The sequence below is a fragment of the Lolium rigidum genome, chromosome 2 (assembly GCF_022539505.1).
Source record: "Lolium rigidum isolate FL_2022 chromosome 2, APGP_CSIRO_Lrig_0.1, whole genome shotgun sequence".
In the NCBI taxonomy this organism is placed as follows: Eukaryota; Viridiplantae; Streptophyta; class Magnoliopsida; order Poales; family Poaceae; genus Lolium; species Lolium rigidum.
This window is the reverse complement of record NC_061509.1, coordinates 46,973,670-46,992,348: the sequence shown is the minus strand read 5'-3', so window position 1 is coordinate 46,992,348 and position 18,679 is coordinate 46,973,670. Positions and strand designations below refer to the sequence as shown.

General features: G+C 43.6%; 1 protein-coding gene across 1 annotated transcript; it reads right to left on the bottom strand.

The window, feature by feature from the left end:
• Positions 1-7,095: 7,095 nt before the first annotated feature.
• On the bottom strand, positions 7,096-18,167 carry LOC124689665 (pullulanase 1, chloroplastic-like). Its single transcript, XM_047223155.1, has 27 exons — positions 17,829-18,167; positions 17,541-17,685; positions 17,398-17,450; positions 17,178-17,286; positions 16,956-17,092; positions 16,671-16,867; positions 16,446-16,595; positions 16,279-16,339; positions 16,065-16,185; positions 15,360-15,450; positions 15,135-15,228; positions 14,827-14,922; positions 14,280-14,420; positions 14,007-14,057; positions 12,476-12,546; positions 12,283-12,375; positions 11,664-11,754; positions 11,005-11,076; positions 10,319-10,444; positions 10,114-10,170; positions 9,460-9,534; positions 8,902-8,990; positions 8,582-8,659; positions 8,294-8,432; positions 7,965-8,074; positions 7,710-7,809; positions 7,096-7,395 (listed from the first exon to the last, which is right to left on the bottom strand). The coding sequence occupies exons 1-27, from the start codon at positions 18,081-18,083 to the stop codon at positions 7,288-7,290; spliced, it is 2,910 nt and encodes a 969-aa protein (XP_047079111.1). The 5' UTR covers positions 18,084-18,167; the 3' UTR covers positions 7,096-7,287.
• Between the last annotated feature and the right edge of the window lie 512 nt (positions 18,168-18,679).

Genomic DNA, 18,679 nt, shown 5'->3' with positions numbered 1-18,679 from the left:
AAAACAATATCCCTCGCATTGTCTTAGTGATCACACGAACCAAATCCATCACACCTATGCCCGATCATCACGAGACAAGATGTAATTTCAATGGCGAACACTCAAAGTGTTCATCATATCAATCATATGATTCATGCTCTACCTTTCGGTATCACGTGTTCCGAGACCATGTCTTTACATGCTAGGCTCGTCAAGGCCACCTTAGTATCCGCATGTGCAAAACTGTCTTGCACCCGTTATATGTACTTATCGAATCTATCACACCCGATCATCACGAGATGCTTCGAAACGATAAGACTTGATAACGGTGCTACTAAGGATGAACACTTTATTATCTTGAGATTTTAGTGAGAGGGATCATCTTATAATGCTACCGTCGCGATCTAAGCAAAATAAGATGCATAAAAGGATTAACATCACATGCAGTTCATATGTGATATGATATGGCCCTTTTGTGTCTTTGCGCCTTTGATCTTCATCTCCAAAGCACGGACATGATCTCCATCATCAACGGGCATGATCTCCATCATCGTCGGCGAAGCACCAAGGTCAATGGCGCCGTCTTCATGATCGTCCTCCATGTAGCAACTATTACAACTACTTTTGAAATACTACTCAACATGAAATTTAAAGACAACCATAAGGCTCCTGCCGGTTGCCACAATACAATAATGATCATCTCATACATATTCATCATCACATTATGGCCATATCACATCACCAAACCCTGCAAAAACAAGTTAGACGTTCTCTAATTTGGTTTGCATATTTTACGTGGTTTAGGGTTTTCGAGCAAGATCCAATCTACCTACGAACATGAACCACAACGGTGATACTAGTGTTGTCAATAGAAGAGTAAATTGAATCTTCACTATAGTAGGAGAGACGAGACACCCGCAAAGCCACTTATGCAATACAAGTTGCATGTCAAGCGTGGAGCAAATCTCATGAACGCGGTCATGTAAAGTTAGCCGAGCCGCTTCATCCCACTATGCCACAAAGATGCAAAGTACTCAACTAAAGATAACAAGAGCATCAACGCCCACAAACCATTGTGTTCTACTCGTGCAACCATCTATGCATAGACACGGCTACGATACCACTTTGTAGGATAACGTAGCATAGAAAACAAAAATTTTCCTACGGCGAACACGCAATCCAAGCCAAGATGCAATCTAGAAGACGGTAGCAACGAGGGGATTATCGAGACTCACCCTTGAAGAGATTCCAAAGCCTACAAGAGGAGGCTCTTGTTGCTGCGGTAGACGTTCACTTGCCGCTTGCAAAAGCGCGTAGAAGATCTTGATCACGATCGGTTCCGGCGCCACGAACGGGCAGCACCTCCGTACTCGGTCACACGTTCGGTTGTTGATGAAGACGACGTCCACCTCCCCGTTCCAGCGGGCAGCGGAAGTAGTAGCTCCTCTTGAATCCGACGGCACGACGGCGTGGTGTCGGTGGCGGTGGAGAAATCCGGCGGAGCTTCGCTAAGCGTGCGGGATATGGTGGAGGAGCGGGGCGCTAGGGTTTGGGGAGAGGGGTGGCCGGCCACTATAGGGGTGCGGCCAAGCTATGGCTTTTGTGTGGCCGGCCCCCTCCCCTTGGCCCTCTATATATAGGTGGAAGCCCCAAGTGTTGGACTACAAGTCTTCGAATAAGACCCGAACCCAAAACCTTCCATATGGTGGGAAACCTTCCCTCCCACTAGAGGTGGGAATTCCACCTTCCATAGGGGAGTGGCCGGCCCCCTAAGGGGGAGTCCACTTTGGACTCCTCCCCCACTAGGGTTGGCCGGCCATGGAGGTGGAGTCCCATGTGGACTCCACCTTCCTTGGTGGTTTCTTCCGGACTTTTCTAGAACCTTCTAGAACCTTCCATAGAACCTTCCGCATCATTTTATTCACATAAAATGACATCCTATATATGAATCTTATTCTCCGGACCATTCCGGAACTCCTCGTGATGTCCGGGATTACATCCGGGACTCCGAACAAATATTCGAACTCCATTCCATATTCAAGTTCTACCATTTCAACATCCAACTTTAAGTGTGTCACCCTACGGTTCGCGAACTATGCGGACATGGTTGAGTACTCACTCCGACCAATAACCAATAGCGGGATCCGGAGATCCATAATGGCTCCCACATATTCAACGATGACTTTAGTGATCGAATGAACCATTCACATACGATACCAATTCCCTTTGTCACGCGATATTTTACTTGTCCGAGGTTTGATCATCGGTATCACACTATACCTTGTTCAACCTCGTCTCCTGACAAGTACTCTTTACTCGTACCGTGGTATGTAGTCTCTTATGAACTTATTCATATGTTTGCAAGACATTAGACGACATTCCACCGAGAGGGCCCGAGTATATCTATCCGTCATCGGGATGGACAAATCCCACTATTGATCCATATGCCTCAACTCATACTTTCCGGATACTTAATCCCACCTTTATAACCACCCATTTACGCGGTGGCGTTTGATGTAATCAAAGTACCTTTCCGGTATAAGTGATTTACATGATCTCATGGTCATAAGGACTAGGTAACTATGTATTGAAAGCTTATAGCAAATAACTTAATGACGTGATCTTATGCTACGCTTAATTGGGTGTGTCCATTACATCATTCATACAATGATATAACCTTGTTATTAATAACATCCAATGTTCATGATTATGAAACTAATCATCTATTAATCAACAAGCTAGTTAAGAGGCTTACTAGGGACTCTTTGTTTGTTTACATATCACACATGTATCAATGTTTCAGTTAATACAATTATAGCATGGTATATAAACTTTTATCATAAACATAAAGATATATAATAACCACTTTTATTATTGCCTCTTGGGCATATCTCCAACAACTTAGGCGCTGCCGCAGGAGCTTCTTGGGTCGGTGGAGGCGTTGGCGCAGGCCCCGTTGCTTGAGGACCAGAGGTTTCCGGTGGCGGTGGCGGTGCTGTAGTCTCCGGCGCGGAAGCTTCCGGCCCGGTCCTGGAAGAAGTCTTCTTCTTTTTCTTCTTCTCAGGGACGGGAGGAACAGAATGTTCCGCCCGCCCGGCAGGTTCTTTTCCGGCGCCCATGTTGCTGGCGCCGGTGTCTTGGGTCTCTGGAGGGGAGGCAAAGTCCTCCTCCGTGCGGGGATCTGGCGGTGTAGGGGCCGCGCGCCCCGAACTTGTTGTGCCCCCTAGAGGGGAGGCAGAGATGTTGCCGGCACCAGAGGGTACCGGACTGGAGTGAGGAGGAGTAGTCGAGGTCCTGGCCGAGCCGGCAGAGCCCTCGGGCCGGGGGCCAAGCTTGAGTGCGGGGCTGAAAGAAAGAAAAGAAAGAAAGATTGAGAAAAAGCAACCGAAAAAGAACTTGGTGGAAATAGAACAAGCACAAGAAGAAGCTTTACCCGGTGGCCGTCGGCATACGCTGCGGCGCTTCATGGCAACGACCTTGCCCGCGACGGGTTCGGTCCGAAAGCGCTTGGCAGCAGGAGGTTGGCTCGAGCCGGCATCAGAGGCCGGGGTCTTGTTCTTCTTGCCCTGGGCCTTGAGTTCCTGGGCCATGAGTTTGTCAACAAACTCTTTGCCGGCCTCGGCCTGCAGCGGCGTCGCATGCTCATGGATCCGTGGGTTAAGGTTGGCTGAGGGTGTATCTACAGAAGGACAATAGCAAAAAGTATGAGAGGAATGAAAGAAAAGCTACCTCAAGAATGGTTAACTCATCAGACGAACCGGAAGGTTCCGGCGGGGCTTTGCCGAGGCGCGCGGCAGGAGTCCGGCCCATCTTTAGATCCTTCCAAAAGATGACGGGGTCGGGGTCAAACTTGTCGAGACCGCGCTTCCGGCAGCGGCCTCGCTTGTCGGATTCGATCCGGGGGAAGCGGTCCTTGGCCCGAGAAAACAAAGGAGAAAAAAGAGGTCAATCGCAATGCAAAAGTTACCGGCAAAACCGACCCGAGTTGTGTAATTTCTTACTTCTTGGGTCGGGGGTTAGTGGAGCTAAGAGGCCGGAGGCCCCATTCCCAGTCTTCCGGCATGGAGGTCTGGCAGATTTGCCTGGCCTTGAGGACGACGTCCCTCTTGTTGAGAGGCAGGCCGGTGATCTTGGTAGGATCGCCGGGACCATACATCTCGCTCATCTTGTGGGCGCGGCGCGCGAGAGGAAGCACCCGGCGCGAAATGAAAGTGCGGATGATATCGTCAGAGCAGAGGTCGGTGTCCTTCATGCGCTGTTTCATGAAACGTATAATCCGGTTTGTCTCATTGTGAGACTCCTTCGGATTGTAGCCCCAATTGGTCTTTGAGGGCGGCGCCGGATCAAAAGGTGGCAGATCGATGAGATCTGCGGCGCCGTTGTTCTTAACGTAAAAGAAGGTCCCTTGCCATGACCGGCATGACTCGAGACCGGAAAACTTGAAAAAGGGGCTCCCTTGACGGGAGCCGATGATGCAAGACCCACATTGCACGGGAGGTTTAGGAGGAGGAATATCTACGCCCTGAACGGAATTAATCCGAAGGGCGAAGAATCGAGCAAACGTCTCACGAGTGGGACGAATGCCGATGTATGCCTCCATGAAGGTGACATAGCAAGAAAGATAGAAGATGGCATTGCCAGGAAGATGGTGAGGTTGGAGTTTGTAGAAGTCAAGGAAATCCCGGAAAAAGGAAGAAACGGGAAGGCCGAAGCCGCGCTCAAAATGAGCAAGAAAGACAACACGTTCGCCGGGTTCGAGCACCGGTTCGATCTCTTTGCCGGGAATCCGGCAGGAAACTCCTTCCGGAATCCTCCGGGACCGGTATAACCAGTCGATCTCATACTTACTCACGCTGGAGCCCATCCAGGCCCCGCGGGTAACCTCGGAAAGATTGGTGCCGGAAGCTTGGCTGGAGCTTCCGGCATCTTGTTCTTGGGAGCTCTCGGTTTCCGTCCGCGCAAGTTTAGCGCTGACCCCGTCAGATGCGGGATCTTCCGGGTTACCGGAGGAAGAGGAGGAAGCGTATTGTTCGGAAGACATTAGGATTCAAGAGGTTTTTGGTATCTACTCGGAAGAAACAGATTCCCTAAAAACTACCCTCGCGAGAAGATCTACGAAGAACAGAAAAAGCAAAGAAAAGGAAAGAATAAATAGGCTTTCAATTCAAGATCTGAACTGCGAGTAAAAGAAGAGTAAATGGGAAAAAGGACTAACCTGGAGCGGCAGAATCGCACAGGGAAGTGACCACCGGCGTCGGAGCGGGCTCGCTGCAGACGGAGAGGTCCGGCGACGGCGAGGTGGGGAGGAACTCGAAGAAGCTCCAATGCCGCGGCGGAAAAGGAAGCGCCGCGGAAGTTTTTCCCGCGGAGAAGTCCGGCGGCGTCCGGCGGCGCGCTCGAGAGAGTTTGCTGGGCGGCGGAACTCGAGCGAGCAAAGGCGCGGCGGAGGCGTGCGAGCGAAGAACGGCAGTGCGCGAGGAAGTGGAGAATGCGAAGAAGAAGAAGGAGAAGGGGCGGTTTTGCCCTTATAAAGAAAAAGAGGTGGGCCAAGAACCGCCGGACCGTAGCGGTTCAGTCGTGGGCCGCGACGGTTCGCCTCGCGTATGGCCACGTGGCATGAGGATACACGAGCGGAAGAAGAGGGCCACAGGGGGGCACACAGGATCCGGAGAAGTGGTTGGGATCCGGTGCGGCTCAATTAATGCGCGCGCGGAAGCCGAACGGAAGTGACTACTGACACTGGCGCGACAGTCACAGTGCGCATGTCTCTGTCAGGCGCGGAACCCGATATATTCTCGACTTCGCCGAGGAAGTACTTAATGACCAAGATACCGGAGAGCAAGATGCCGGAGAATGCCTTGGGAACATAGAAAATGTGAGTCCGAGCAAAGATGCCGGATTTGAACCAAAGAGCGAGAGAGTTAAACCGGTATCCAAAGATACGGAAACCCGGCATGGTCTGTTGGATAGAATCCGCCAGACTATACCAGCTTCGGGGACTAATGTTGGGGGATGACCCCCGGTATGCCAAAGATATGTCATACCGGATGGTCTCACCCTTCAAGATACCGGTTTAATAATCAAGCCGGGATAAGAAAATAGAGTTGGCTAAGTAAAGCTAAGCCGGTATCCTCAAGAGGGGTATACCGGAACCAGGAAGGAAAGATACCGGCGCACCGGAAGGAAGAACATGCCGGCTGACTGGTCAAAGATTCCGTCAGGAGCTAAAGGACAAGGATGAGCTAAGCAAAGTAGCTTTAAACGAAGACTAGAAGACAAAGAGGAGGATGACGGTCAAAGAAGCCGGAAGACGTCGGCCTCCATGTATAAAGAAGACCCCGGCGTCATCTATGATTAAAGTAGCTTTATAAAGTATCTTTGTAAAGTAGTTTGTCTAGTCAAAGATCCCATTAGGGTTTCTTGTTCTGTAAGCCACCCTCTCCCCTATATAAGGAGAGGGAGCAGCCTCTTTCATACGCGCGATCCACAGTAGAGAGAACAACCTGTAACCTGTCTGGAGATCAATGAACATGGTGATCTAGAGCGAGTTCGTCCTTGTGTCTTTCTTCTTCTACCCCTGGCCTTGGCCAAGTTCTTGAGGAAAGCATCCGGAAGTTCGTCCATCTAGTCACAAACCCTCCCCCGAATCCTCTAGCGTCCATTCGGCCCCAAGATAAGCCATCCCATGGCATCTGCTCGTTCACCACGACGACACAAACACACAGTGGGAATTAAAACATACTCTAGAAATAAAAGAAAAGTATACTACTAAATCAACAACAATTAATATGGTCCCTAAAAAAACAATTAAGATGGAATGGAGGGAGTAACTTGTGCATGTCCTTCCTCAAACTGCCCCTTTTCTTTTGTCAGATCAATCGTCATGACTTAGGGCTGGAGAGTACTATTCGTGTTCAGTGGAAGCTAACGTACTACACAATTAAGCTTCTTCACTTCGCATTTTTTTCCCTTTTTGGCCAGCATTATGGTCGATTGAAGATCGATGTAGCTAGCTGTGAGCGACCAAAAGTAAGCAAATTCAATGCAGAGTAAACATGGGGTACAAATCTTATGGTTTCATTATTTTGCATGTTGTAATATAGAATACACATATATGTATTTTGGTTTCAATATTCAATATAACACAAAACGGATAAGAAACAAAGCCATGCCATGACAGCTTATTATTCTCCAGTTTATTTCTTCAGAAATGTACTCTGACAGCAGCAGTACATCCCCTCTCTTATTCTTCATCTATTTATTTACTTCGGTGCCAAACTGAGCTTGTTCTTCACCCAAGGAAAGGAATCAGCACCGAGGTTCGACAAACACTGATGCGGTTCTTCTGGGTACAATGAACCGGCCTGTCGCCGCCTCATATGCAGACTGCCTCACTAATGCATCTGATGAACTCACCTGAAAGAAACAGTTCGTTAGTGTTTTATAACTCTTCTCCCATTTCCACAACTTTTCTATTGATGTTCCATTGGTTTTAGGAAACTGAAACTCAGAACTATGAAGTACATCAGTGGTTTTGATCCTTGGAATTTGCAGACTGAATAGTGACCAGTTCTGGTTTAACGAGATTACGACTAAAACTCTGTTCTGGGTTGTTGATTTCATTGGTTCTAAGACTGAAAGTCTCAACTATGGGGATTTAACAGTGCTCAGTAGTTCAGTGCTGTAACAATTGAATATCTCTCAGGTCGAAAACAACTTGGAACAGTTACCTGCACTGGATGCAACTCCAGTGCCATCGAAGCAAGAGCAGGGATATCCATGGATACTTCATGCGGACATACATTGAAGACGACCACGACATAGGAGAAGCTGCAGAAAGTGATTGGTGGTTAGATCTACAACACAGAACGTCAAGGGCTTCTCCTACCAGACATTGAGGTCCAGAAACTAATGTGACTGCATCTTTTGTTTATCTTGCAAGAATAGATCTTTATGCAAATGATAATTACATCGGTGCTACTTACTTGGCATCTAGCTGAGCCATCTGAGGACTATCATTTCGTGCATCTTCGATGCTCATAACAATAACACCTGGCATCGCGGAGGGCCCTGTGTTGTGAAACTGAACCCTTTCCTGAAATATGACAGGAATGCAGTCAGATCTACACAACAGGTCATTTCGATAAACATTGCTGGACATGTAGATCGAGAACGACAGATTCTTTACCCATCCTATAAAAATAAAAAAGGAAAAAAGAGAAAAAGAAAAAGAGTGTCTACATTATAGCCCTTCAGTGGTCTGAAAGTAGAGTCCAAACTAATTTGCTGGCAAAGATATGAAGAGTACATGTACCTTAGTGTCACTTGCTGTACTTAGACGAAAAAGTGGAGATGAGTATCTGATCTTCAGGATGTCAACAAAACTTTCTAGGACAGCAAGAATGTGTCTTTTGGCAGGTTTGAAAAATGGATTTTCCAACTTTGGTTTTATCCTGCAAAATTGTTTCCAAACTATCAAATGCATGTTTATAAAAAATAAAAATGGAAGCATTCATTTAAGTTCTTTAGTTTATCAAGACATGGCCAAATATATGAAAAATACCATAATGGTAACAAAAGATGCAAAATTTAAGAAACTTACAGGGGCCAATTATCTTCATTCTTTTCACTTGGAGGAAGCCCAACACCCCAATTGTTTGTTTCATATGAAAAATCAAGCCTTAACAAGAGGAAGAAAACAGAACCTCACCATGCAGTTAAAGATGTAAAAAAAAAGCAGTTAAAGATACTAGGGAAGTACTACTTTCCCTTGAACTATTCTTCGTATACGGCAAAGATGTATGGTCATAATCATTATTTTTCAAGGATTTTTTAATTAATTTCTTCTCTTGGAAAAGATAATCGTTTTAGCTCATGAAAAGAACTGATGTTCTCATCAAGGTAGAAAGGGCAGTTTATTACTTGTTAAACCAATCACCAGAATTATATGAATCTCGATCGATGGACTTGGATCTCAGTATCTCGTCACCAGCATGGAAAAAGGGTATTCCCTGAAAGGACAAGTTAACAAAATTGAGGACTCTAGCCCAAAAATTCAAGTTATACCTCATGTATGAAAGTACACTATTTTTTTGTTATTTGCATTAAATTATAAATACTATATTCTTTCCCATATTGGGAAAAATGTACTTCATCAGAAGAAAAGATAGGATAAAGTCTGAACAACACAATATTAATTTCTGGTATTACTTAGAATAAACATCCTAGCAAAAGAGTCCTCGTCCTGAATATATTAATTATGCTAAGAGAACAAATGAAACTAAGATTAGATTCCCTAATCCACTAGGTTAGTCACTTGAGCTACTAGATCAGTCTTTCCATATTGACCATTTTACTTTGATTCAGTAAATTATTTCTGGGGAAACTGACTGATTTGGTCACCTATTCCTATAATATCACAGTTCTGTGAACAATGGAAAATTATAGGTTTTATGATCCATATTCTGTTTACATACAAACCTGAGATAGTGCCATCATGCTGGAGGCTAAAACATTTATCCTGCATCTCTCATCAACTGAGACATCAGTCAGGGTCTGTATAAACAATAACACAAAAAACAGTTCGAGAATTCAATAGTATGCGAGGTTTGAGAAATGAAATATCAAGCTCATCTTTGCGGGAAAAAACTAATGAGCATTTTTTATTCAAAAGTAAAAGTGTATCATCACAAGAATTAAATAGTTGCTTTGTGAATGCAAAGTTTGATTTCCAGAGGATAAACTAATTTCAGCAAGTGATGTTAACAATTAAAAGAGACCTGAAGGTTTGGAATATCGACAAAGATTTAGCCATGGATAGGGGTGCGTGGAAGTTAGCTATCCACGTTCCGGAACCATGACTTGGTTTCGAGATCTTATGGGTTTCAACTCTAGCCTACCCCAACTTGTTTGGGACTGAAAGGCTTGGTTCTTGTTGTTGTTGTTGTTGTTGATGTTAACAATTAAAATTATAGAGCATTGTATTAAAATAGATGTTAGGAAATCCATGCTAGTCTGTTTTGTAATTTTCATTTTTTATAAAACATGAAAAGGAAAAGCAATGATTACTAGACCGTAATAACTGATGAAAGAGGTGTACCAGAAGTTATTTATATAACAGGATACATGCCATACCTTTAGACTGATAACGTCAAACAGAGTCTCATTGTCATGAGCAGAAACATAGTTTATCTGAAATGTACAGAATGTATTTTAGTAAAGGACTGGTGGCAGTACATTAAAGATCTGGGACAAAAAGTTCAACCGTGTACCGAACATTAGAACCATGCAAGCCAGAAAACATATTATTTCGGAAAATACAAAAGAAAAATAACCACACCGTTTCTATTGGGGACGAAGTATAGCCGACTGGTAATCCATCAAAAGTGTAAATTTCTGATCCCTTCTTAGCTTCTCCAGTATGAGATATTAGTATATAATCCCTCAGATTACCAGCAAGTCCAATCTGAAAAAAGTACAAAAAAAATATACCATCTTGCCTGACAAACTTATTAAGGAGAAATTATTTCATTTTGCATGGAAAACTTGATAGGGGGAAAACTAATAACATTTAATTCCAGTTTCTTTTATCTGAAATGTTAACATTTCACATGACCTACCCCATCGAACTCCATTTGTGCCAAAACAAATCGTTTTTCGAAATGTATCCAAATGAATGCTTAGCTCCAACTCCTTAGTTTTGCTCATGTTTGATCTCTTGCCAGTAAATCAAATCTAACAGCTGATTTCGATGAAAGGAGTTTTTTGTGTCCACCTAAATAAAATTCACCATGGATTGCACGGAACAGATAGTGAGATAGACTAACAGGTGTGAAAAGAAAAGCACAAAAGTATTGTCCTCCACTTATCTCATGAAACTTGATTAACCGTGGCTATTTATATATATTTTATTTGCAACAAGGAAAAAATCAACAGCGTACACTTTCAATTAAATTGATAGGTTAAAAACAAATTAATTTTCAGTCAGTGGACAGATCTTTAAGAACATGATTATTGATAGCCAACCTGTATGTGGTCAGCATAAGTAGCAAGTGCGGCCCTGGTATCTGCTTCGTTGCCCTGATAAAATCCATTCGGCTGCACAAAAGGGCAAATACAGAATAATAAGCACGATGGAATCCTGGGAACTAATCTAGAAATATTTTAAATAAATGTGGTAAAGTGCATCTCTGCATAACAATCCCCGTTGAGACTTCGGACCTTGAAGTCTAAATTATTGGTGCCAGCTAGGGCACACAAAAATAGTATCCAAGTAGTCGATAAACATCCAAAATATTCAAGGAAGTGAGGATGGCTCAATACTAGCAGAGACCATTACAAAACTTATTAGCTGGCAAACATTTTCTGATCTATAGATGACACGTCACTACATGATCTCTGAGGTACACAGGTCTAATGGCGCGCAACACCAATTAATAGAAAGTTAGGAACCTTAAAGTAGCTACAGCCAACACTTAATTGCAGAAAAAGGAACCTCCTTATGAGTTTCAGAAAATGGCTTAACCAGAAAGAAATTCCCAACCTCAGGAAAACAGTACTAAGAGAGGAAAAAAGGAAACTGTTGCGATCATACAAATGCTGAAAGCAAGAAACTGGTTACGGAAATGTCACATCCTAACTTTCATTTCCAGGAAGAGCGTTGGCGTAAAGGACATTAAGATTACCTGTAAGAACAGACCAGTAGTAAAGCCTTGCTGTAGTGGATTACCAAATGGATTACCCCCATTAACAGCATCCCGCATTCTATCATTGAAGCTGAAAAGTATGACGGTATGGATATTACTATGTTGTATGGAAAAAAGAGTTGATATAGAGCCAACACCAAAATGAAATACCGATACCTATTTACTAGAGTATTTACTGCACTCTGGTATTTTGAGTCAGAGCTTCAAAGTTCTGACAGTACAAGAGACTGTTGAGACATAAAATTCCCTTTTAATTTTACTTCTCAATGTAGAATCTAGTTATGCTTGGAGGGTATGTTAAAAAGTTGACGAATTGGGTAATTTAAATGTAAAACGAGAAGGAACACCCTTCTGGTCAAAACTGAAAGGTGCCCACTTCTCAGTCAGCAAATAAGCTTCTTTCCTCAAACACACACCCAAATGTGTGTCATTTTCTATTATAAGAAGGCGTCAAGGCGACGCAAAGCATAACAAACAAATCTCAAAGCAAAAGAGCCTAACCTGATAAACAGAACCAAAATAATAATAAACCAAATCAAGAACAATGAAACTGTACACCTCTAGGCAAATAGTAAGTTGGTAATAAATTCAGACTTACCTACCAATCCCTGTTCCACTCATATTAAGCTGGGATCCATTTATTCCACGTTGATTGCGTGCAACTTCACCGAAATCCCATCCTTCACCATACCTGTGGAAATGTCCTTGTCCTTGTTAGCCCAATACACCGAGAATGTTTGCTGCTGTCATTGAATCTGGTTACTCTGAAACTAAGCAATATCAGTCCTTACAAGTATATTTTTGAACCATCAACTCCATGTGCATCCCTTGTAAGGCTTTGAAGAGCAGATTTTGCTCTCATCTGTGTTTTTTAAACAAAAAGGTTATCCAGCACAGTGCGATACACTTGACAACAAATATAGGAAGCCAATTACATACAATCATTTTGTGCACTCATGTGGGCCACATAGTCACAAGAAGGAAATTGTCATTTAATTTTCTTTCTAATTGCAGTTATAGTGAGTAGTGAGCCAATGAGTAAGTCATAAATGCACATGTGAAAACCATTTCCAGAATTAACCAGCATTACTGCATATCTTGGACATTTGATACTAAAATTTCATAGAATGGTGTTTGATTCTGGCATGTTCACTACAAAAAAATGTATGATCCAAATTGACTGACTTGCAAAGTATAGACAAGTGAATGTGAATAATATTGAATATATCAATAAGCCATGGAAATGTTTGAAAATCAGTAACCAAGCTAAGAGCTTGAAATTTCCTCATTTTTTTTGAGAAATTGCTGAAAGAATTCGAGGTGAAGTGTTAATATGTTGAAGGCACAAGCTGGAAGGGTATTAGTCAAGTTGTACATTTTTGGTGTTATAAAAAACAATTTGGCTCGCAACTATTGCAAACAGAAATTTTGTTTTAGTGAAATTCTAACCAGTAAAACTCATGTAGGCAATTGCAGGTATGTGTGTAGTACCATGTTAATGATGCAACCCTCATCTCCAGCCAGGCGCACGTGGTCTTATGGCTTTGGTCTTCGGACTTGAGGTACTCAGCACAATCTGCGTACAGGGTCTTATTTGTTGGCTGCACTGGATTCCCATGTCCCAAAATTATATGGAAGGCTCAGGTGCCCCTCTTGCTTTGGCTTGACCTTATGCACCCCTCAGGTGGACTGCTCATAGGCTTGGGTGCATGGTCTCCCCCAGCCATGGCACCGTCCCCATGTGTTCCCAGGAACTGGAAACAGCAGAGCACCTCTTCATCTGCTGCCCATGGTTTCGACAACTTTGAGGTCTCACACTTAGTTGGGATGGCCATGGCCCTGCCATCCCTGGAGGAGTGGCGGCTGACTATGCAGAAGAGCAGACCCATTAACAAAAGGAAGGGTTTAACTCCACGGTTGCCCTCAATGTTTGCTCCATTTGGAAGCAGCGTAACAGCAGTGTTCCAGAGTGTGAGCAAGGATCCCGCAATATAGCAAATGACTTCAAGACGCGGGCAGGGTGCTGGTGGCAGGATTCCACTTGACCGTTGCGCGAACCATGCGTGTGTTGTGTGGTCTTTGATCTCGGCACTTGCTGCCCAGATCTTGTATCTATTTGAGTGTTCTCTTAATAAAAAGATGTGCTGCTGTGCTTGTGCGCTCTCTAAAATGAGGGCAAGGTGTGTAGTTCTGGAATGTAAGATACAGGAAATGATTTATGTACTCGTGATACTTTATTGAATCATTGGGGGGTGGGGGCAAACAATATCAGAAAAACTCAACATACGTAACTTAACTCAGCAAGGATATGAACTTACTTACCATGGTACGTTTCATGATATGGCCCATAAGATCAAATCTGAACCCATCAACCTAAGGCAAAAATTACATGATGGTTAAGAAGCATGATGAAAAGGAATGGCAAGTAAACAGCATCAAATTGTCCAGAGATGAAGGAAATGGAAGAAGCAAGACTCTGCCATGGATGCATGAATTTTTCTGTGCATAGCGTGACTGAGCCATTAAGTCCGAAATGACTCGTATTATCATAATATAATGCCAATAATTAGAATACTGGTACCACTGCCCACTCACTTTGTAATTTACTGCCCAGTTCAGAAGGTCATCGACGATTAACCTATCAACCATGAAATGCTCACTTGCCGTATTGTTCATAGCTGCGCTGTTCTCAATCTGGCCCTTAATATCCCTTCTAACGTAGTATCCAGGAACGATCTGTAAATAAACCATAAAGAAATAAGAAAGAAGACAGATTAGAAAGGTCCTAAACTTTAGGCATAACAGAATATTCTACCAAGAAACGAAGAAAACACCCGGTTTAGTTTACATGTATTTGTAGGATCTACAAACACATCGATGGAACAGTGAAAACAAAGTTCTAATACTTGCCATTTCTTGCAAACACGATTTTTACATATTTCTTTCACTTCGTACACAATGTAGCATGACTGGTGGTACTTAAATAAGTTACAGAAATGCTCTTCGGCGAACCAAGTACAATGGAATAGTACTTTCATTTGACTTTTAACATGGTAAAGATGCGCTATAACACTTACTCAAAGAAAAAAAAGAAAAAGGATGGATGTTCTTTTAGTTGCAATACTAATGAACAAAACATAACCTTGTCAAGCACTGAGGTGATACCAAAAGGACCACTTGAGTTTAGATGATTGTACACAACGTCCATAACAACACGAAGACCTACGCGATTGAGTGCCTGCAGTCCAAAGTTTATCAGAGAAGTAACATGTATCCTGCATCGAACTAACCACATATAGTTCCTTTAATTGGGCTGATCTGTTTGAGTGGGGAGCCTCATTTGGAACACATGAATTATGTGGGAATTAGTCCAAATGTTCCGTAGTTCTTTCTGGTACCCTATCTTACAAGCAGGGTCACATACTTGCAGAGTTACAAAGCAAAACACACCTGGACCATCTGACGGTATTCAATAATGCGACTCGGACCATCAGGGTTACTTGCATAGCTTCCTTTTGGAACCCCCCAGAGCACAGGGTTATACCTTTACAATGCATATGACCATATGTAAGAACAATGTACTCGCAAGAACAAAAAATCTAGCGATCTTAATACCAGCATAACACATTAGTATATGTCAGGTTTAAGAGGAAACAATAAGTGTGGAATCAATACCCCCAATTATAAGGGTCCTCTTCCTTAATGGCTGCTATTGCAGCTTGTTGCATATCTGACCCTGGAGGGAATTTCGCTAGTTCACACTCATCTGTCAGGGTAAATGAAGGTCCCCGGTGATTCAAGCAGAAATAATCGAATAACTCAACTCAAAGTACACCAGATGAAAATGAATTACACTCTAACCCATTAAGTACTTATAAATAGTTGTAAGTCAAACCTATCTAACAAGGAAATGAGAGATGTCTAGAAAGTACAAACTGAACTCAAAACATGTGTATTTTTATAATTAAAAAATCTATATGTGTGATTTTTTTTTAATATCCTAGACCGTTATTTTAAAGAATGTGCAACAGCTTTGCGCATCTCTCATTAAGCAGGAAAGCAAGATAATACACAGGAGTACCAACAACAAAAATCTTTTCTCATCAACAAGAAAGGAAATACTGAACGGTAACTTAAGGCAAGCACTTGCATACTAGGCTAGGCACATCTGAGGGTGGTAAGTGGTCCGTGCAATCGTCTGCTGTAGGCCCATCCACAGTACTCTAGACGAGATTGAGTAGTTTAGAATCTAATTTTGTGTATTTTGACAAGGGTTTTATCTAAGACAAGAAAAGGCATGCAAGGTACAACAATGAATTAACAAAAGCTAAACAATATGCATTGTTGTCTGATAAAAGATAGAGAAAAATATTTCTTTACCAACACATTTCCAATTGCTCTTAATGTCATCAACACCGGCAAAATGAAAGCTTGGCAACAGATGAACATGAGTCAGACCAGCATCAGACAATTTTTGTAGGTGCTGCATTCCTGCTGAATCCTGCACCAGAAGACCCACAATGCAATCAGGTTGCATGTTTGTGAAAAAAGATTATGAAACATACCGATTTCTAGTAGATTAACTCTGAGTGACCTGATATGTAAATGCCTGAAACCCTCCTCGGGAGTTACAGTCCACTGTACTGTCATGGGCACTGCAATAAAAAAACATAGGAAACAAGGAGGTGAAGTTTTACAGATGACTATGGTTAAAATCCTACAAACTTAAAGCCACATAAATAATCAAGCGGCAGAGTTCACCTGAAATCACGAATATGCAATTCATAGATGGTTATGTCAGAGAAGGAATCAAGCTTTGGCTTCTCATCTGCCAATTCATCCCAGGAAGGTGGCTTCATTGATTCACAATTAATGTCAACCAACCAAGTCCGCTCACCATTTGCAGAAAGCCTGATAGAATGAACACAACAGTGACTTCCTCCTCTATGTGTATATAATAGTAATAAGATGCACATTGGCACATACCCTCTAGCATAAGGATCGTCAGCTAAAACTTTCTCAACCAACGCCTTACTTGGATGATACACGTCGACTTCATACAGATAGTACCGGTTCTCCCAGTCTCTTGGTCCAGTAATACTCCAAACACCATTGAACTCCTTGAGCTGCAAAGTCTCCAGTACAGGCCCCACTGGGCCATCAAAGAAGCGCACACTCACCTCCTGCATGAAATACATTACGTATGAGCAGAAACATGGGACTAGAGATAACACTTTAGATCCTAGGAGGCTTGATAACTAGAACCCAGACCTGCGCTGTAGGGGCCCAAAGGTGCAGGCTCACAGCTTCCTCGCTGAAAACCGCACCTAGCGGTCCGGTGTACGCAAACATGTCATCCAATACACCAGGCAGCTGCAGCCCGGTAACATCGGTGTGCTTCCCGTCAGCTGCACATAAACAAGCCCATGAAGTTCGTATCCAACCACATATATGTACAGAAAGGAAGCAAAGACTACTACAAATTTCATGTACCACTGAAAGAAGCAACGACCAGCTGGCATTTCACGAGGCTGGCGACGTCGACAGAGCTCGGAACTCTGAAGGCTCTGTAAGAGCTGATGAAAGGGAACTTCTCGGTCACCTGAAAATTTTGGATTGGCACTGTTGCTTCAGTAGATAAATTAAATGTCCCCATTTGGATACGGCACGCAGCACAGGAGGAAATCGAATGAGTGACATATATATGTCTTACACTCTCTGGGAGCCCGGCGTGCTCCGGTTGCAGCTCAACTTTGGAGTCATAGCCTAATCAGATCAGCAAATGTATTCGCAATACGTCAGGTTCAGCTTGCTTTCTACCGTGATTGATGACGAAATTCTATGAACTTGGCCTACCTTGGATGCCGCGATTTGATGGCGAGAGGTGCAGCGCGGCGCCTCTGCTGGCGTACAGGCAGACGGACGACGCTTCCGGATCGCTGACGTTCCAGGCGATGAGAGAGCTCGTCACCCAGTAGGCCCTGGCGTCCGGCATGAACGCCTGCAAGCAACCACAAAAGAGAAAGCTCGCCGTGTGACTGCCAGGTGGGGCCCTAGGGACAGTTGTTCAATTCGGCGGGAACGGAGGGGCATAGCGACGATTCGTAACGCGAGAAGCGGCGGGAGGGAGGCGAGGAGGAGTACCTGGATGGCCTCGGCGGCCTGGTTTTCGACGGCGGTGCCGGCGGAGGCGCCGGTGTCCCCGACCGCCATGGGCGGCTTCCTCGGCAAGGCGGCGGCGGCGGGCGCCCTCCTCCAGGTCCCGAGCGCGGCGGCGCGGGCGGAATGCGCCCTTGCCGGCGGTCCCCGCGGCGAAGCGGAGGAGGAGCGAGGGGGAATTGGCAGGGTGAAGGGGGAATTGAGGTGGCGGTGGAGCAGCATGTTCACCTGCATTGGCATTTGTAATGGATGCGGCTTTGGATTCAGACAGGAACACAATTTCTGTTCTCGAGGGGAGGAATGGAGGAAGGAGAAAGAGTCTGTTTTTTTCTTTTCCTTTTGTATTTTGTTGGGCCAACTTTATTTCTGTTTTATCCTAAAACACCATTTTGGATTTTTTTTTCCATTTTATCGTTCTGGCAATTCTATTCTATTTATTTATTTATTCATATTTTTAGTCTTGGAAATACCCCAGAAATATTTTTAGTAGGGGTAAGACTAGATTTTAAAAGGATACAATAAATGAGAATTAATTATTTTTAGTAGTAAATTATGTGGCTGAGGAAAGACAAGTCATACAATGGGAAAAATAGCATTCTCTTATTTCATAAGAGATCATCACATAGTTAAGGGAATATAATCTTCTCTTTTTTCTTTCTCTCTCCTCCAACTAAGCAAAAATCTGATGTGGCAAGCGGAAGAGAAGGTTGATGTCACCACATTGTACATGCCCTTATGAAATAAGAGAATGCTATTTTTTCCATTGTACGACTTCTTTCCCTTAGCTATACAATTTCTTTCTAAAAGTAATTAATTCTCATTTATTGTAAGGAAAA